At 22.1% G+C, this 20,518-nt stretch overlaps 5 protein-coding genes across 11 annotated transcripts; 3 read left to right on the top strand and 2 right to left on the bottom strand.

Moving 5' to 3' along the window:
• Positions 1 to 48: 48 nt before the first annotated feature.
• LOC122714065 (condensin complex subunit 1) lies at positions 49 to 6,630 on the bottom strand. 4 transcript variants are annotated; one of them, XR_006346568.1, is made up of 22 exons: positions 6,421 to 6,630; positions 6,224 to 6,358; positions 5,939 to 6,117; positions 5,690 to 5,829; positions 5,497 to 5,578; positions 5,353 to 5,415; positions 5,051 to 5,284; positions 4,617 to 4,949; positions 4,234 to 4,426; positions 3,830 to 4,146; positions 3,363 to 3,755; positions 3,001 to 3,245; positions 2,812 to 2,932; positions 2,399 to 2,722; positions 2,115 to 2,245; positions 1,666 to 1,920; positions 1,324 to 1,596; positions 1,086 to 1,228; positions 676 to 984; positions 513 to 608; positions 172 to 408; positions 49 to 60 (listed from the first exon to the last, which is right to left on the bottom strand). XR_006346568.1 is itself a non-coding variant. In XM_043935080.1 (21 exons), exons 1-21 carry the CDS (start codon positions 6,533 to 6,535, stop codon positions 239 to 241), a joined length of 4,251 nt encoding a protein of 1,416 aa, XP_043791015.1. In that variant the 5' UTR covers positions 6,536 to 6,630; the 3' UTR covers positions 94 to 238. The 4 variants fall into 4 exon arrangements, 3 of the variants coding, with proteins under 3 accessions (XP_043791015.1, XP_043791016.1, XP_043791017.1); XM_043935080.1 differs by lacking the exon at positions 49 to 60 and having other exon boundaries at positions 94 to 408; XM_043935081.1 differs by lacking the exon at positions 49 to 60 and having other exon boundaries at positions 94 to 408; positions 513 to 605.
• Positions 6,631 to 6,693: 63 nt separating this feature from the next.
• Positions 6,694 to 12,484, top strand: LOC122714087 (WD repeat-containing protein WRAP73-like). The gene is made up of 10 exons (XM_043935109.1): positions 6,694 to 6,698; positions 6,905 to 6,908; positions 7,044 to 7,101; positions 7,766 to 7,866; positions 8,010 to 8,192; positions 8,255 to 8,431; positions 11,406 to 11,642; positions 11,769 to 11,922; positions 11,986 to 12,195; positions 12,279 to 12,484. The coding sequence occupies exons 1-10, from the start codon at positions 6,694 to 6,696 to the stop codon at positions 12,482 to 12,484; spliced, it is 1,335 nt and encodes a 444-aa protein (XP_043791044.1).
• LOC122714066 (probable elongator complex protein 2) lies at positions 8,741 to 11,303 on the bottom strand. The gene is made up of 2 exons (XM_043935083.1): positions 9,966 to 11,303; positions 8,741 to 9,877 (listed from the first exon to the last, which is right to left on the bottom strand). The coding sequence occupies exons 1-2, from the start codon at positions 11,144 to 11,146 to the stop codon at positions 8,746 to 8,748; spliced, it is 2,313 nt and encodes a 770-aa protein (XP_043791018.1). The 5' UTR covers positions 11,147 to 11,303; the 3' UTR covers positions 8,741 to 8,745.
• Positions 12,485 to 12,765: 281 nt separating the features above from the next.
• On the top strand, positions 12,766 to 17,684 carry LOC122714095 (putative ATP-dependent RNA helicase DHX57). 3 transcript variants are annotated; one of them, XM_043935119.1, is made up of 12 exons: positions 12,766 to 12,948; positions 13,128 to 13,266; positions 13,363 to 13,547; positions 13,614 to 14,074; positions 14,156 to 14,679; positions 14,794 to 15,101; positions 15,161 to 15,650; positions 15,713 to 16,095; positions 16,192 to 16,313; positions 16,384 to 16,703; positions 16,796 to 17,068; positions 17,522 to 17,684. In XM_043935119.1, exons 1-12 carry the CDS (start codon positions 12,878 to 12,880, stop codon positions 17,663 to 17,665), a joined length of 3,420 nt encoding a protein of 1,139 aa, XP_043791054.1. In that variant the 5' UTR covers positions 12,766 to 12,877; the 3' UTR covers positions 17,666 to 17,684. The 3 variants fall into 3 exon arrangements, with proteins under 3 accessions (XP_043791054.1, XP_043791052.1, XP_043791053.1); XM_043935117.1 differs by having other exon boundaries at positions 16,796 to 17,410; XM_043935118.1 differs by lacking the exon at positions 12,766 to 12,948 and having other exon boundaries at positions 13,131 to 13,266; positions 13,352 to 13,547; positions 16,796 to 17,410.
• On the top strand, positions 17,634 to 20,511 carry LOC122714096 (H/ACA ribonucleoprotein complex non-core subunit NAF1). Of its 2 annotated transcripts, XM_043935122.1 has the most exons (7): positions 17,634 to 17,755; positions 18,329 to 18,780; positions 18,871 to 19,129; positions 19,191 to 19,317; positions 19,394 to 19,662; positions 19,744 to 19,889; positions 19,951 to 20,511. In XM_043935122.1, exons 2-7 carry the CDS (start codon positions 18,375 to 18,377, stop codon positions 20,439 to 20,441), a joined length of 1,698 nt encoding a protein of 565 aa, XP_043791057.1. In that variant the 5' UTR covers positions 17,634 to 17,755; positions 18,329 to 18,374; the 3' UTR covers positions 20,442 to 20,511. The 2 variants fall into 2 exon arrangements, with proteins under 2 accessions (XP_043791057.1, XP_043791055.1); XM_043935120.1 differs by lacking the exon at positions 17,634 to 17,755 and having other exon boundaries at positions 18,029 to 18,780.
• Positions 20,512 to 20,518: the final 7 nt, after the last annotated feature.

Below are 20,518 nucleotides of genomic sequence, written 5' to 3'. Positions count from 1 at the left end.
AATAGTAATATACTTTAGATTTTTATGAAAAAAAATTATTTAATTATTCATTATTTAATGCTATAAAATAAAAGAAATTATAAAATATATTTTTATAATTAAATATATATTTTATTATTAAAATATTTAATTAATAATTAAATTGTAAATATTTAGTATTTTTTCACTTACTTCATATTCTGTTTTTTAATCTAGTATCAAAAAATACAAAATTGTATGTTAAATATGTACAAAAATTTTAATTCCTCATTCGTGATTGGGATAAACGTGCTGAAGATCTTTCTGGAATACGCATAGGTGTTACTTGTTTATTTTTTTTTGGTAATGATGATGGTGTAGCTGCAATTGAATTAATGCGCTTTTTTCGACTTGATCTTGTTATGATCTGTGCAGGTGCATTTTCTTTAACTATTATGAAAAGAAATAATAATTAGATATAATAATAAAAATAATATCTAATTAACAAAATAATAAAACATAATAAAAGAATTATTTAAAAAAATAATATATACGTTGCTTTCTAGGAGTTTTTATTGCTAAATCATTATCTGAATCCGAACTAGAACTTGATTTGCATCCCCACGATTTTCTTTTTTTAAAACCTTCTGCTAAAACAATCATATCAGTTAATAAATATAATCTTAATAATAAATTTTTATGTGAAAAAAAACCTACTTTTTGTTACTGATGTTAAATCAGAATCGCTGTCAATATTATCATCTTCCTCTTCACTATTACTTACACGTTTATTACGTTTTCTTGATTTTGGTACTGCTGGTGGTGGCATTACCACAATATTATCCTCTTTTGAATCTTCTGTTACTTTAAGAAGTTCTTCTATTTTTTCTTCTAATTCTGTACATATTGTTTTTGTATTTGGTTTTTTTTTTGTTTGTTCAATAACAGATTGTAATGCTTTTAAAACTTGTTTGTGGTGAATTTTATCCTTCAATAAAGGTAAACTTTCAATAAGATGACGTATACCTAAATAAAATTTTATTAATTAATAATAAAAAAAATTATATTTAATATGATCTTGAATATATATAGTATAAATATATAAGTAAATATATATTCTTATTTACTTTTCACACTAAATTGCATAAGTGAAAGACAATATGCAAAATCACGCCATTGTCTTTCTGTAGTAGCCAATTTAAATCTAGCACAAATTTTATCAATAATAGAATCAATTTGTTTTTCTTTTTGTAATAAATTCAAAATATGCCTGGAAATATTTTAAATTGTATTTAATTATCATATTTTTATATATTTATATATTTTTATTAGTTATATTTTAATTTTACTTTAGAAAATACTTACTTCAAAATTTCTTGAAAATCTGATTCGATTATATCTAAATCAGGATCAGTTAATCGAGATAAAATATCAGGCATCACATTATACAAAGCATTGCCTTTTTGTGAAAGTGCTTTAAAAAATTGTTTTGCATCTTGTCGAATTTGAGAATCTTTGTCAACTATACAAAGAGCTAATTCTGATATTTGACCTCTCACGCGCACCATTTCTCTCATTATAAGACTTGATAAAACTCGAACACATGTACGTCTTACATTTGTATCTTCATCACGGAGCCTATAAATTATTATTAGTTATAAATGATTGATTAAAATAATAAAATTGATTATTTATATTTTTAAGTACCTGCCATAAACATGTTTCATCCATGGTTCAATCTGATTTGGAAATCTTGTTGTAAGATCACTTATTCCAATAAGGACATTAGCCCGAATACCAGGATATGGTGAACGTTCTAGTATTGTGATTAAAAGTTGTAAAGATTTTTCACAAAAACTGGAGCTTACTGTCATCATTTTACTAAGAGCAAGAGCTCCAGCAGCTTGTATATCTTCATTATTATATTTATCATGATATTGACATACATCTAACACTAATGGACTGTAAAAAATTGAATAATTACTTATAAAAGTAAAATTTAAATATATAATTATATAAATAAAAATATAACATAAATATTAATCCTCATTGTGCTTGATATGTTGCTTTACTTATAAAATATTATGTTAAAAATGGAATATATTCATATTATAAATAATTTAAATATTTATTAAATATTAAAATCATGAACATACACAAAATTTACTAAGAGTCCATCTCCAGTTACAACATGATTTTCAAGGATTTCATTTATAAATTCTGCATTTGAATCCATTGTTGCTCCTTCTACAGCTTCCTCTCCATTATCTTCCATAATTAAGCTTGTCTATAAAAAATAATAAAATTGATTATTTATATTTTAATATATTATATATATTAATATTTTAAATATATATTATTATTTTAGAATAATTATAATAGATATAAATAATATATAAATAAATATATATAAATAAACTTTAAATATATCATTATGTACTTCTTTATTGAGAATTATTTGTCTTGCACTATTTGGAGTAGAAACTTCTATTTTTGATCTCTGAACTATATTTATATCTTTTTCATTTTTATCTGACTTTTTTTCTTTTCTTAAATTTCGTACAATATCTCTCCGTTTTAATTCTTTATAAACTGATGTATCTAAATGAACCATTTCTTTGATTGCAATATGCCCAATCAAATATAATAATTTAGAAAGTAAAAAAAGTGAAACAGTATTTTGAGTTGAATCATTATTAAAATGTCCTCGAATACACACTTGTGATAGCACTTGTTTCATTAAATGATCAGGCTGATTTGCTAACTAAAATAAAATAAAAAAATTAAAATATTGTTTTGAAGTTTGAAGTATGAAATATTGTTTTAAATAAATAAAATCGTTATCATACTTACATGATAAATAGCATTAATTGCATCAGTTGCAAATGAAATATATCCATCTTCTTCTATATTTATAAAATTTTCTATTAGTAAAGAAAGAATTTCTTTAAACATTTCATGATCATTGGGATACCTAATAATATATCTGATATTAATTATTTATATAATTTATATAAATATATATTTTTTTATTTAATATACCTAATAGATGATTTTTCAATATCATCATTTTTATGTTTTATGGTTAACAATGCTCTACATGTATCTCTGGCTAATAAAAGATCAGTTTTTGCTCTAGATCCAAATCCTACTTTTATTAATACTTCTAAATTATCACTTATAATACAACTTTGAGTTTGAGCTATCATTGTTAATAACATTAAAGCAGATCTACTATCTAATGAATCTGTGTCTGGTGATTTCATTGAAAAAGTTTCCCATAAAACCTATTAAATAAATTATAAATATGTTTATAATATAAAATTATTAAAGGCTATTTTTAAATTAACATAATAAAATTAATAAAATAAAAAAAGAAATTAAGATTATAATATATTTCATACCTGTAACATTTCATTATCTATATCATTATTGTTATACCATATTAAAATAAGCTGAGTTAAAGCTTGACTTTGACCTGGTTGAAGTTCTTTTAATAAATCAATTAAGGATCTCATACATATAAGAGCTTTTTGTCGTTTTGATTTTTGATTCTCATTTTTATTTAAATAAAGATCTTTATATACTACCGCGATATTATTACGAACTGATTGATCGCGATGAAATACTTGAAATAAAGCATCGCGAATAGCAACTGCAGACCCAACTATGCCAAATTTAGAAGCAATTCCAAGTAAAGTGCATGACTCAATAGCATCGGTTGCTGTAGTAGAAAAAAGTAACTTTTCTGTCATAGGTATAGCAATTTCTAATTCAGTTGCAAATTCCAAACAATGCTGTAATATAATGTAATAATATAATTTTTAACTAAGTAATTATTAAAATCAATATAAAATATATAAAAACATACTCTCAAATAATTTATAACTCGTTTTATTGCTATTATTTCTTCTTTTTCTTTGTTTTCTTCTATTGACTGTTTTTTTTCTATATTTTCTTTTATATTATTTAAATTATTTTCAGATTCCATAAATGTTTTTAATAAAAATAAGAATAAACATTCTTCTTTTGCTTCAGGAGAAAGATTTTCTATATCTGGTTTTTGCTTCAGTTTTATACAAACTTTCCATAAATATTTTACTGCTTCAAAAATTTTTTCTTTTAACATTAATTGTCTTATATATTCAAATGCTGTATCTGTATTTATATCTTCTTCTTCATTTTTATCTAATTTATAAAACAAAAATTAATAATCATGTATATTTTTGTATTAAAATACAAATTTTATATATATATTTTACATATATACAATACCATACTCTGTATCCATATTTTTTTCATTATTAATAACTTCTTTTAATACTTTTCTTATTTCTGGGAGTAAAGTATTCCAAAATTCTAATCTCTCATTATCACCACGAACACTTTTACTAACACTTTCAGTTTGTAACTTTCTAAGTTTTATTTCTTCTTTTTCTAATGATTTAGATATTTCTATTTTATTTAGCTATAAATATATTTAATATATAAATAAATATATATAAATAATTTATATAAATATAAACTATATAATTATGAATTTGATATAAAAAAATAATTTGATATAAAAAATAATATAAATAAATATATTTAATATAATTAAATAATAATAATTAAAAATAATAATAATAATTAAATATATAATTTTTTTTACTCACTGTAGCAGCAAATGGATTGCTTTGTAATAAAGCACGCATTAATTGCAATGCTTGTTTTCGTACACTTGCACTTTTATCTTCTAAACGTAATGCAGTAGCAGCTAAAAGTCTTCCTTGTCTCGCTAATGGAATAGCTCCTTCACAACATAAACGTTGCCAAACTTGCAAAACTTTTGATCTGACATAAGCATTATTATCAAGAATATGTTCTTCCAAACTATTAAGACATTCATCACGTTGAACTTTTTGTTCTTGTGTAAGATCATCTCCAGTCAATGCCTTTTGTATAACTTCACATATAATACTAATAGTACAATTTCTCATAGTATAGTGCTAAAAATAGTAGCACACAATTATATAATGAAAATATATTCTATATATATATATATATTATATATATTTGTACATATGATTATTAATATAAAGTAATTTACCTCACTACCCAAATAATCCATCACATCATCAAGAATAGGAATTATAAGATTTGGTTCAGAAGCAGCAATAGTTTCTAGAAATATTGATATATTACGACTATCAAGTTCAGATAATTCACTTTGATCAATCTCCTTCATTATTTCTTTTATTAAACCATTACAACCACAATTTTTAATCATATATATAATTCCAGTAGCTATATGAGATGCTAATATATCATGTAATTTTACTAACTAAAATTTATATATTCAATAGATTTTTTTTATATTAAATTTTTATTCATTAAAAAAAATTTATATACCTGAATAATTCTTATTACACAGCTTATACCATGATTATATTTTTTAACTGAAGTACCTAAAATCTTTTTTAAATAAATTAAAATCAAAACAATTTGAAAATTAATTCAATCAAAAATAATGTAATGAAATTTATAAAAGTTTACCTCAAAAATTGTTTCTCGTATATGTTTACATTTTGAATCTTTACATTGTTCTAAAACTTTATAGCATACTTTAGTGAATAATCTAAAATATATATAATATATAAAATATAAAATAAAGACATATTTATTTTATATATTTTGAAGATTAAAATAATTTTTAAAGTTAAAATTAATATGTTTATATCAAACATACATTATAAATGAATCTTCTACAATAGGAGGTTGCCAAAGTTTTTGTAATGGTAATTGTAATAATCTATAAATATATTCTAATGCTTTTTCTCTATCATTTTCCCATTCTTCTTCTATATCTGATTTTGTTGATTTCTTACGCTATATAAAACAATAATTAATATAAAAAAAATTATAAGATATTAATAAATTAATATGAATTAATATAAAAATATTAAAAAATAAATATAATTATTTTAATTAAACAAACCTTGCCTGTATATTTATCATTTACATCTTTAGAAATTTCATCATCAATATGACAAAGAAGCCAAGAAAATAAATATGTAAGCATTTTATTTATATTTAAAAATCTTAATCTATCTTCTTCTTTCAATTCTTTTCCATTTTCAAATATATTTTCCAAATCATTTACTAATATTTCAATAGCTTTATAAAATAATAATCAAAATAAACATTTTGTTAATTATATAGAAATTAAATAACAATATTTATAAATAAATAAATATACATGATATACATATATATTTTTTACCTTTATGAATTCTACTAAAGCCACGCATAATAATTGGTAATTCAATTTTATTTCCATGAACAATTAAAGAGAAGAATGTATCAAAATGATCTAATATAAAATTGATTCCTTTCATTTGAAGTGCTGATTTAGCTTCTATGAACAAAATCAATATTATTGTAATAAATATAAAAATACATAAAATTTTTAAAACATACCATCAAGAGCTTGTGGTAATACTCGTATTGAAACAATTTTTTCAACAAAATATTGTCCATTCCGACTTTGTAAAAGTTCATCCTTATTTATAGGAATAATAAAATCTTTAATCATTTTAACTAATTAATAATTAACTAATTAACAACTATCTTAATTTTTAAATTTTAATTTAAAATTAAAAATTTATTAAATTATCAATTTCATCTAGACATAAGATATAATAATATTTATAATAAAATGTTCTATACATATATACGTTTCAACTGTTACGGATGTTGTTACTTTTCAAATTCATTACAACCAACATAATGAAATTTGATTCATAAACTATGTTCACAATTAAATAAAGATTTATATTTATTTATATATTTAATAAAATATATATTAAATAAAATAATAAAAAAGAATAATAAAATTAAAAAATATTAAATATTTTTAAAATCTTTTTTAATAATTTTTTTTTATAAATTTTACTACATTTAGTTACGTTGGCAAAATTGAATAAGTAGAATTATCAGAAATAAAAAAAAATAATTATATTATAAAAAACTTGATAAAATAAAAAGAATAACAAAAGAAAATAGATAAAATAGAATAGAATAAAATAAATCGAATAAAATAGATTTTTGAGGACTTTAAGACCTATGTTGCAATAACACGACGTAACGTTTTTATATCATGTAAATATATTTATTACTTAATTATATTAATTAATATATCCATTACACAATTTATAAATTTGGACTATACTATAATAATCAGTAAATTTTATAATAGTAAATTTATAATTATAATAGTAAATTTTAAATTTTATAATTTTATAATCAAAAAATTTTTCACATGATTTTTATTATCGTTAATACAATATATAATATATTCATAATATATAATTATATTCATAATAATACAATATGCACTTTTCATGAAAAAAAAGTCATAATATTTAGTGTTACAAATCACAATTTATTATCGCGTGAAAATGAATCTTAGCTAAATATGAATAAGATACAGCAGAAAGAATATGTGATGTCACATTATCTCCATTGTCACTGTAATATTAAGCAAAAACATGTCATAATATAATGCGATATTCAGTTTCGGTAGATGCTTGCTCATATATATATTACCTCACAATAGAAAATAAAGTCCTAATAAAAAAGAATTACCGCGCTCATCCGGCAACTATGATCAACTGTTATTTTTTTATATAAAAGATAGAGAATTTTTCTGTATATATATATATTATACACAATAATATATTTTTTGAATTAACAATAACAATGTCATTAGAACTAGAAAATGATATAATACGAATAAATAATCAATTGTGTGATTTTTCTAAAGATGGAACATTTTTTGCAACTGCATATCAATCAAATTTAACTATAAAGAATAATAAAAAATTTGATACCATTCATTCATTTGTATTTCCAGATATAATTGAGGTTAGTATATATGATTTAATAAATAATAAATAATTTTTATTAAACTTTTATTAAAAATTTCTTCTTAATAACGAAATAATAATTCTAAAAAAAAAAAGTAAAATATTTTATAATATCAACGTTTGTTTTTCATTCTATCATAGTATTTAGAATGGTCAAGAAATAGTGAATATATTCTATGTGCAAATATAAAAAAAGCTATTATTCAAGTATATTCCATTCATTATCCTGAATGGAAATATAAATTAATTGAAGGCAGTGCTGGTTTAGAAAGTGTTAATTGGTCTCCTGATAGTAAATACATATTGACATTATCAGATTTTAATGTAAGTAATAAATTTATTTTATATGATAAATTTTAATATATTAAAATTATTAAAATGCTCAGATTCAAATATCAATATGGTCTCTGGAAAATCAAAGTGTAATTCATATACAAAATGTGAAATCTTTTTTTCATAAATTATATTTTAGTCCAAATGGTAATAAATTAGCTGTAGTAGTTTCAATTGAAAGTAAAGATAATATAGAAATTTATAAAACTGATACATGGAAATTAAATAAGGTAAGTGATTCAATTTAAATATGTATATAATGACTTTAATAAAGACTTATGGAAGCAATCTTAGATTGAATTTTTGGAAATAGAAAAATTTGTTTTTTAATATTTCTAAAACTTTTAGAATCAATCATAATATATAAAAATTTATATATAAATATAAAATCATAATATATAAAAATTGAAGTTATGTCCAATTTCTTCTGAATTTTTTGATTAAATTTTTTAAATTAATTTTTTAAATACCTGCATATTTTTAAATTTTATTATTAATATTAAAATTTTATTATAAAAAAATAAAAAATATTTTACAAATTTGTTTATTTAAAAACATTTATATCATGTATTTTAACAATATGATCAGATCCACAACTTGCTAATTGTAAAGTATTTGAATATTTTTTTTGAGGTCGAAATTTAAGTCTTTTAACAGTTAAATGATGTGCTTGAGAAGAATCATATATTACATACTTTTCCCATTTAAAATTATTGGCAATAATTTTCAATTTTTGTATTTCTATACATCCAGTTTCAAATCCTATAGCTAAGATATGAAAATCTTGAATATTTTGTAATGAAAATGCAAGTGCTGTAACTGAATTTTTTACATCCAAACTAGTAATTGGAATAATTTTATCATCTGAAAATTTTACATTCCAAATTCCAATTTTTCCATCTCTAGAACCAGTTGCAAAGTAAGATGAATCATGCATCCATGAACAACACCATATTATACGAGTATGAAGATTATCTTTCTTCAAACTAACTGCAATTAAGATATATATATCATCTTTAAATTCAAACAAAGACCATTTTCTGTCTCTAGAAACAGATAATAGATATTTATCATTAGGAGAAAATTCCATTTGTGTCACAGTTAATTGGTGAGACATAAGTTTCTGAACTTGAGTCCATGTATTTGTATTCCATAATAATATTGCAGAATGTTCTTGTGATGATGATTTACATGCAGTTGCCAATAATATCCCATCATGTCTGGCAGCTATAGAAAATATTTCATATCCATGACCATAAAGTTTTTGTAATTCTGGCCATAATGTATTTTGAATTAATTCTTCTTCTGTTGGAGGAATATAATCCTCACTTTTAAAGTCATTAACTGTATTATTTTCAATTGTAATATTATTATTAAATGTTGCTTTATTTGTTAATCCAAGAGCAGGTACTGATGCACTATCGGCCATCATATTTTTAAAATCATCAACATTAACAAGTTTTATTAAACAATTTTTAAATATTGCTGGTGCTACAAATATACGTACAACTTTTTCTTCTGCTCCTGAAGCAAACATGTAAGGAGTTAACATAGCTAAACAAGACATATTATATCCATGAATTTGTGGACGTCCAATTTCATGCCAAAATTCTATTTCACTTTTCCAAAATGCATGAATTCTTGTTGTTTGATCCATACTTGTAGTAATGAGAAACCTATAATATAACATAATATTTTTATTTAATATATGATATATGTCATTAAAATATTATATATATATGTATAATAATTTTGAATACAAACCTTCCATTTGAATCCCAACAAAGATCAACTACTTCAGCAAAGTGTCCACTTGGTACAGATTTTGGAATCCAATTTTTTATAATATTTGAATATTCCCAAATGTGAAATGATCCTTGATAACCATGTGCTAATATATTTAATCCATTACCACTAAATTTACAACCATAAAAACCCATTGAATTACCACCAACTTCACCTACTCTTACTTTTTCAGACCAAATACCAGTTATTTCATCTGGTTCCCATATAATCATAGATTTATCTAATGAACAGGATAATAATCTTAAAATTTTATTCTTACTATCCAATGGATACCAATGTATACCATAAACCCAGCCCTCATGGCCATAAAGAACAGATTCTAAAGTAATATGATACTTTGAGCCATTGACAATGAATATTTGTTTCTTTTGATGTAATTCATTATTTAATTCTTCTGTATTACTTGCAGAAATTTTCCAAAGTCGTATCATGGCATCTTGAGATCCACTTGCAAGCAAAATACTATCACTTATATTATAATTAAAGTCCATACATCGTACCCAATCTTCATGTCCTATCAAAACTTGAACTTTTATAAAATATAATTTTTCTATAGTATTAAAATTGGTTATATATAATTCAATTGTTGAATTTTCTAATCCAATAGCTAAAAGAGGTAAATCTGTATTTGGCAGAAAAGAAAAAGAAGCTTCTATTGGTAATTTTCTATTAAATGTAAGTGTCTGTAGACATTTTACATTATTGTGTGTATCTCTAAACCATATTTTTAAATCTCCTTCAACAGATCCAGTACATATTAATAATTTAGAAAATATTTCTTCACTTAAAAAATCTTGATCATAAATATATATACAGTTACTAAATGTGACAATATTTTTAACTTCTATGATACTGCTACAATTAAAGAAATTATTTTTTTTACTCCAAATAATGACTGTTCCATCTACTGAACTTGATAATAATTCTGATTCAAATTTCGAATTTCTTCGTTTAATCCATCGAACAGTATTAACTCGATCTTTGTGTTGATGAAGTGTATTTGTTATTTTTCCAATTTTTGAAATATATGGATCATAAATTGCAACTGCATGACATGCTGCGAAACAAATAAGTCCATTCTTTCCCCAATCAACTGAATGTGGAACTCGATTACAAGCACATGATATATAAGTTGTCATAATTTATTTTTAAATAATTGGTAATAAACACTTTAATAATCAAATGTTAATTTAACCTTAATGCAACCACGTTATACATGCGATCTTTATTATAATAAGATGAATGTATAGATAGAATTAAAAAAATACGCGGGAAATTTAAAATTTGAAAATTTTCTTTGATCATAAATATATATATATAACATAATTTACTACTTAGATTTATAATAATATTTTATAGTTTATAATAATATTTAATATTGTTAATTGTAAATTTTAGAAATTAATATGTGGACATTTAAATAGTATTGATGGTATATGTTGGTCTCCCAATAGCGAATTATTGTGTATATGGTCATCCTTTAGCGATGAAACAAAATTAATTATTTATTCAACTATATTTGAAAGAGATATTGCTGTATTCTATCCTGCTCAATTTGAAAACTTAAAAGGAATCGAGAATGTAACTTGGATGCCCAGTGGACAGCTATTAGCTATAACGGGATTTAATGAAATGGTAATTTCATATATTTTAGTATATTAAATTTTTTATTAAATTGCATTTTTATTATTATTATATATATAATCTTATATATATAATCTTTTTTAGCAATATTTTAGTAAAGATATATATATTTTTTAGATTGTATTATTAAATCATGTGACATGGAAACCACTTTTACATTTATACCTTGAACCGATAATAAAAGAAAATTATTTGAACAAAGTATATGAAGAACGTATAATTCAATTAAATTTTTCAAATAAAAATACAAACTATTATAATAAATATATTTGTAAGTAATTTAAAAAAAAATTATATAAATATAACTGATATTTAAAAAAATCGATATTTCTAGTGGAAGAAAAATCAGAGCGACCAATAAATATAAAAATTGGAAGAAAGAATAATATCGAAAGATTATCAATAGCTAAATTTGATATTTTAGAATTTAGTTCATGTGGACAATATTTAGCAATAAAACATCAACTTTATCCTACAACATTGTGGATATGGAATATTATCGATGATTATCTAGATTATTTGCTTCTTGAAAATGCTATTGTAGGTAAGTATTTATTTATATATTTTTGATAATATAATTTCCTACAAAATAATAAATTAAATAAAATATTGAAACTTTTTAATTAGCTGCAAAATGGAATCCTACACGCGCTCATCTTTTAGTATTTTGTGAATGTGTACATATATTTGAATGGACACCACATAATGCAAATTGTATATCAAGTCCACGAAATATTACAATATTAGATGCACGATGGCATCCTCAAGGAAATTTTTTATTACTGTGTGGTTATAATAAAGCAATTATTTATCAAATTGAAAATAAATTATGAATCATTTAAATAATACATATAATAAATAAATTTATTTTTTTCATATAATAATATTTGTTACAAAAAAAATGTATTTATAAAAATTAAAATTATTTTTAAAATGTATTCTAAATTTTAAATAATTTAATTTTTATATCCTACAAATAATAAAATAAAATCTATCTTATAAATAATTAAATAAAATAAAATGAAATAAAATTACACAATGCATTGTTGGTAATAAAACTATTAGTAATACATAACAAGCATACAAATTCATCCATATATACATTTTAATTTGTCACTAATATACATCCATTTCTTAACCTTAATTTTTCTCAAGTATTAAAATATAATTAAAAGTATTTATAGAATTATTTTCTATAATAAACGAAATTATTTATAAATTTAAAAATGAATCATACTGACATTGAATTAATGAACGATGTTATATTAGAAGAAAGACATGTAAAAAGAAATAACACGTAAGTAAACAATTTAACCTTTTGTATATTATAATAAAATAATATAATAGATTCAGAATATATCATTAAAAAGTATATTTTTTTATACATAAAAAACAACTTGATCATTAAAAAGATCGATAAAAAATATTATTTTTATTTTTAAAATTATTTTTTAAATTGTAAAAATTATTTTATAGAAACGTCTCAGCAAAAAATAAAAATAAAAATAATAACCCACATATTTCAAGCAAACTTAAAGTAGAATTACAAACCTTAAGAATATCAGAAGAATCTGAACAACAATTATATGATACTTTAAAACATATTTATGGTTCTGTACGTATTTAAACATTTTTATTAATTTATGATTTTGTATATAAATATTTTTTGTAAAATATATTATTATTAGGAATTAATATAGTTTTTTGATAGAGTTTTAAACTTTCTGATGCATCAGAATTTGAAAATAAAAGATCCAATTTAGGCAAACAATATTGGATGGAAAGAGGAAATTTAATTATCAAAGGAATAGTTGATTATTCTTCTAAAAATAATAAACCTAAAACTGAAGAACAAATTAGTAGACAATTTGCAACATCTAAACTTAAAAGTTATGGGTGAGTTAGTTAAATTTTAAGTTTAAATAATAAATATTTATAAATAAGTATTTATATTTTTTTTAGCTTTCATCATTCACATTGTATGGAAGCATTAATACATACAGAAGGTGATGTAGGAAAAGCTTTGGAAGTATTATTTTATAAATATTATGAATTGGAAAATATAGCAAAAAATAAAATACCTGATGATATTGGGACAATAGAATTGTTAGAAAAAAGAAATGAAGAAAGAGAAGCACTTGAATCTATTTATGGGAACATGTTTACTGAAAAAATAAAAAATCAAATTTGGATTGTACATGTTAAATTAGATTATTTAGTAAGAAATGATGAAATAGAAGAAAAGATTGAAAAAATTAAACAAAAACAAGAGAAAGAAAAAGAAAAAGAAATTTGCAGATTATTTATTCATAAAAAATGTAGATTTGGAAATAAATGTAGATTTTTACACCAACAACCACAAATAATAAAAATGCCTGAAAGAGAAGATCCATATTTTACTTTAGAAATAAGATTTCCTGAAGGTAAATATAATATATGTATATATTACTATAATATTATTATATATATTTTACTATATTTAATTATTTTAAATATTTCTTTAGGTTGTAAATATCCTTATGAACCACCTTATTTTTATTTTTATAAAAATGATGGTATATTTCCAAGTATAAATTGTTTAAGAATAGGAAAAAGATTGTATGATGAAGCATTACTAATATCTGCAGATGGAACACCTTCTATTTTTTCAATAATATCTCTTTTGGAAAATGAATATGAAATAAAAGAATATTTAGAAGAAAATAAAAAACAATTTATAGATCAAAATGAATTACTATTTCAAAAGCAATTAGAAAATGAAGATGAAACAAATATAGCTACACATTATGAATTAGGATCTATTCATAGAAAAAATAGAAATAATATTAGCTGGGAAGAAATATTAAAAGAAGATAATCTAATTGAAAAAAATTTCAAAGAGAAACAAACCAATTCTAGATATAAAAAAATGAAAGAAATTAGAGAAACGTTGCCAGCATGGACAAAAATGGATGAAATTTTAGAACTAATACATAAAAATCAAGTTACTATAATTTCAGGTGAAACAGGATGTGGCAAAAGTACACAGGTAATTAAATTTTTTTATTCAATTAATAAAAATAATAAATTTGAATTTATAATAAAGTAAATATATACTAATAAAGTAACTTATAAAATAATATTAATTGAAAATATTTTTTAGGTACCACAATTTTTATTAGATGATTGGATTTGTAATAGGTCCAAATCCAAAGAACATGTTAATATAATATGTACACAACCTCGAAGAATAAGTGCAGTAGGAGTAGCAGAAAGAGTTGCAACAGAAAGAAATGAATGTATAGGTGATATAGTAGGATATCAAATACGATTAGAAAGTAAAATTTCTAATAGAACTAGATTAACATTTTGTACAACTGGAATTTTATTGCAAAGATTTTCTATGAATCCAGAATTAACAGATATTACACATATTATTGTAGATGAAGTCCATGAAAGAAGTGCAGAAAGGTAAGTTACTTATCATATAAATTTGTTTATTTTAATATAATTATTTTAATTTTTTTTAGTGACTTCTTATTAATGCTCTTAAAAGAGTTATTACATAAAAGATCAAATTTAAAAATAATACTTATGAGTGCAACACTTAAAAGTGAGGCATTTTCCTCATATTTTAAAGGAGCTCCTGTTTTATGCATTCCAGGAAAAACATTTCCTGTAGAACGAATTTTTTTAGAAGATATTTTTGAGAAAACAAATTATGTTCTTGAAGAAAATTCGAGATTTACACGAAAAATTAAAGGTGATTGGGTGCAATTACAAATTGATTTAGAAACTGCAGAGATTGAAGGCCTTTCTGCTCCTACACCTAAGGAATCTATTGAAGATGAAAATTTATCACTAACGCAACTTGTCAGTAGATATCAGGCTTATAATAAGCAAACACATAAAAATTTATATGTTATGGATTATGATAAAATTAATTTTGAACTTATAGAGACAATATTAGAATGGATTACTTTTGGTGAACATAATTATCCTAAAACAGGCTCCATTTTAGTAAGTAAATTTAGTAAAATAATAATAATAATCGTTCTTTTTTCAAAATATTGCATTTATAGATATTTTTACCTGGATTTGCTGAAATTATTGCATTAAAAGATCGATTGAATGACAATAAATTTCTCTCACCAAAGACTGGAAAATTTATCATTATACCATTGCATTCATCTTTATCAAATGAAGAACAAAACTTAGTTTTTAAGAAAAGTAAAAATGTCAGAAAAATTGTATTAAGCACAAATTTAGCTGAAACTTCCATCACTATTGATGATTGTGTTTTTGTAATTGATAGTGGCAAAATGAAAGAAACTAGATTTAATTCAAATCAAAACATGGAAAGTTTAGAAACATGTTGGGTATCACGTGCAAATGCATTACAAAGAAAAGGTCGTGCTGGACGTGTAATGTCTGGAATATGTATTCATTTATATACTTCATACAAGTATATATAATTATTTTTTTAATTATTTAATTAATAAATCATTTTTATATTAATAAAATATTTATTAATATTTATTTAATTTTTTATATTTTTCAGATTTAAATATCATTTCACAGCACAACCAGTACCTGAAATATTACGAATTTCTTTAGAACCATTGTTACTACGTATACAACTTTTACATACAGGAAAAAAGATTGATTTACATAAAATTTTGAGTAATAATAATTTATTTAATTTTATATTTTTAATTAATTTTGTAGCACTTATATTATAATGTTTATTTAGGTAAAATGTTAGAAGCACCAACAGAAGAAAATATTAATAGTGCAATTAAACGTTTACAAGATGTTGGAGCATTTAATTCTGAATGTACATTAACACCATTAGGCCATCATCTTGCTACACTGCCTGTAAATGTACGAATTGGAAAATTAATATTGTTTGGAGCAATCTTTTGTTGTCTTGATTCTGCACTCACCATTGCAGCTTGTTTATCTCATAAAAATCCGTTTACTATTCCTTTTGAAAAAAGACATGAAATTGATGCAAAAAAAGAATTTTTTACGGCTAATTCTGATCAATTAACTATTCTTAAAGCATATAAGGTAAACATGTAAACATAAATATTATAATATAATATAATATATAATATATAATTTTATAATTATTATTATAATTTATATATTTCTCTTGACAGAAATGGTTAGAAGCATATACACGCAACAGTAATGCAGGTCAAGCTTTCGCAAATGAAAACTATCTATCTATGCGTACACTATGTACTTTGGCAGATATAAAATATCAATTATTAGAATTATTGGTTTCAATTGGATTTGTTCCTATTAATTTGCCCAAACGACAGCCAAATGTTGATAAGATTGTGGAAATTACTGGATTTGAACTTAATATCAATAATGATAATTATAAACTTCTTCAAGGTTTACTCTGTGCAGCTCTATATCCTAATGTGGTAAAAGTTTTTACACCAGAAAAATCTTTTCAAATTCAATCTGCTGGAGCAATTCCAATACAACCAAAACCTGAGGAATTAAGATTCCAAACTAAAAATGATGGTTTTGTCAGTATCCATCCATCTTCTGTCAACTTTCATGTTGGTTATTTTCCTAGTCCATATTTAGTATTTCAGGAAAAAGTTAAAACAAGTAAAATATTTATTAAAGAAGTATCAATGGTACCAATTTTACCATTAATTTTATTTTCTGATTATGAATTAAAAATAGAATTACATAATGGAATATTTATTGTATCATTAGAAGATGATTGGATTTTATTTAGTGTTGAATCTCATAGGGTAAAAATATTATTTATAAAATTAATAATTTTTTTAAAAATTAAATTAAATTCTATTAATAGCTTTATAAAATTTAGACACGAAATAATTATAAATATTGATTTTACTTAGGTGGCACAACTTTTACAAAGAATGAGAATAGAATTAGTTGAATTATTGGAACAAAAAATGAAGGAGCCTCTTTTAAATCTTTTGAATCATCAAAATGGAAAAAAAATTATTCAAACAATTGTAAATGTAGTCACCAGAGAATAAAATATAATAATATATTATACATTTTTTAAATATTAATTATAAATTATTATTAAAAAAATACATTGTGATTCATAAATTATCCTATAAAAAGTAAGTTTGATATAAATAATTGTTATTAATATCAAAATTTTTTTGAAAATTAAATTTTTTATAAAATCATGTTTATTTCTTTTTTTTTATCTTATTCAATTTTTTTATATAGAATATTAATATATTTGTGAAATATCCTTAGAGATTGATTCCAAAATACAAAAATTGGCAAAAAATATCAATTGAAATTAATTTATTAAATTATAAAAAGCAATTTAAATTTGCAGACGAAGATAGAGATGTTTCTATCCCCACCCATACTACCCATTTGTTTCGTTCTATTTCGTTTTCATTTAACAAAAATTTAAATTATAATTTAATAGATAAGTCTAATTAATATTTTTATATTTAATTTATTTTGATTTTTAAAATCGATCTTTCAAATATATATTACGAATCTATGAATATATTAATATTCTATACATAAGTGTGAAGATGTGATTATGTGATCATGGATAGTAACATGCGGTTGATAATGAATGTGTTTGTATAAAACTTATGAAATTCTATAAAAAAAAAAAAGAATACATTTTTTGTATGTTTATTAATTGCATTTATATTTCTTTTTAAAAGTTTCTATAATTAATCATAACCAGAGAATTTTATAACAAAAATTACAATGGATTCAGATGAGGTTATAATAGAAAAAATGGTAGAAAATAGGAATTTACACGATGAATTGAAGAAACACATATTAAATAGTGAAAAAAATAATTATGTTTCAAATAATAAAAACTCTTTATTAAAATATAAAGAAAATATTCAAATTAATATTAATGAGACAAGTAAATTTGCAGATAATTCTAAACTAAATATAATTAATAATATTGAAATTAAACAAAATTATAGTGAAATAAATAATCTAATTAGTGAAGAAAAAAATTCAATTACTTCACATATTAATAGAAATGAAGTGTTAACAAATGATCCTAATAAAAAACAAGATATAACATTTGAAAAATTAAAACATGAAGATAATGATATTCATATCATACATGAAAAGAATACAGTATCATTAACTCAAAGTAAGAATAGAAAATATTCATTATTTTAATTGAAATTATTTATAATTTTTAATCAAATAATTATTAAATTTTGTATTTTTTTTTTATTAGAAAATGATAAAGTATCTTCTCTTATTAGTATTGCTTTAGAATATGGAAATTCTGATTCAGAAACAGAATATAATTCTGATGAAATAAAATGTGAAAATAATGAAAGTAAATCTTTAAAAGAAATACAAGTACAAACTTATAGGCAAAATAAAGAAGCTTCATCAGATGAAGAAAGTGAAAGTCAAGATGATTCTAGTAGCAGTGATTCTTCTGTAATAATTCAATCAAATGAATCAGATAGTGATGATTCTTTGAGCAAGTAAGTTTATATTACAAGCTTTATACATATTAAATTTTAAAATAATTTTTTATATTTTTAGGAAAAGCATGAGAAATAATATAAAAAGACAAAAAAATAATGAAACAAAAAATGAATTAGATGATTTACCTCCTATTGAAGATTTAAAAATTAGTGTACCTGAAGTATTATGCGATCCATTAGGAGAAGTATTTATGAATCTTAAATTAATTTACAAGTATTGTTAAATTTAAAATAATATAATGGATTGAATTAAAATTCAAGGTTGCTTGGATGGTAGAACAGTTGGTAGTTGTGAAACCAAAACCTGGTAAACCAACATTAAACTTAGATACAGTTTTATTTGTTGAAAAAGGACAAAGAGCATTAGGTAAAATATTTGATGTCTTTGGAAAAGTGAATGAACCTCATTATTGTGTACGTTTTAATAGCTCTAAACATATAAAAGAATGTGACATTAAAGAGAGAATGACTGTTTATTATTGTCCAAATACAGAATATACTTCCTTGGTATTTCTTCATGAATTATTGAAGTAAGTCTAAATACATAAATAATCTATATAAAATTAATTTATAGCAAGCTTTATGTATTAAATAATTTATAATTATCATAGAATTAAAGGTATTGATGCAAATGCAGATGATCCTCCAGAATTTTCAGATGATGAGGAAGAACGAGCTTATTATGAACAATTAAAAACAAAACAAATAAATAATGCTAATCAATCAGATATTCCATCTAAACGAAAACGTATTTCAAGTAAGTTTCTTGTTTAATATCAATATTTAATATTTATAATAATATTTATGTTTTTCCTTAGAACCTAATACTGGTTGGCAATCAAATCATCCATGGAATAGAAATGTACAAAGACAAAAAAAAGAATTTTATACACGAACAAATAGACAATTTTTTTTTGAAAATCAGTCTCAAACTTTATGGTCACAAGCTTATCAAAATAATAGTGAATCATATGGATATGGAGCATATTCAATACAACCTATGCAATATATAAATCATAATGTTGGCAATGCTAATCAAAATTTATATAGTTCACATAATTATTATAGTGAAGATAATAGTACAACATATTTAAATCCTAGAATTCCTTTTACTACATGTCCAAGAATTTCTCCAGGATACTTAACATTACAAAATCATCCAAATTCTTTTACAAATGTAAGATTCCAATCAAATATATCCTGGTTATCACAAGTTCCACAAGTTCCTACTCGAATGAAAATGCCATGGGTATCTTTACCACCACCTCCACCTCCTCCTCCACCAAGTACATCATCAGATACTACTTAAATATTAATAATGGAATAATTATTATTTATATTCTATTTCTTAATTTTTATGTGCATAAATATTATTTTAAAAATATA

Source organism: Apis laboriosa, unplaced genomic scaffold, assembly GCF_014066325.1.
Source record: "Apis laboriosa isolate Shangri-la unplaced genomic scaffold, ASM1406632v1 scaffold27_cov151, whole genome shotgun sequence".
NCBI classification, from domain to species: domain Eukaryota; kingdom Metazoa; phylum Arthropoda; class Insecta; order Hymenoptera; family Apidae; genus Apis; species Apis laboriosa.
Note: the sequence above shows the minus strand (reverse complement) of the source record. Positions and strands in the feature narration are given on the sequence as shown.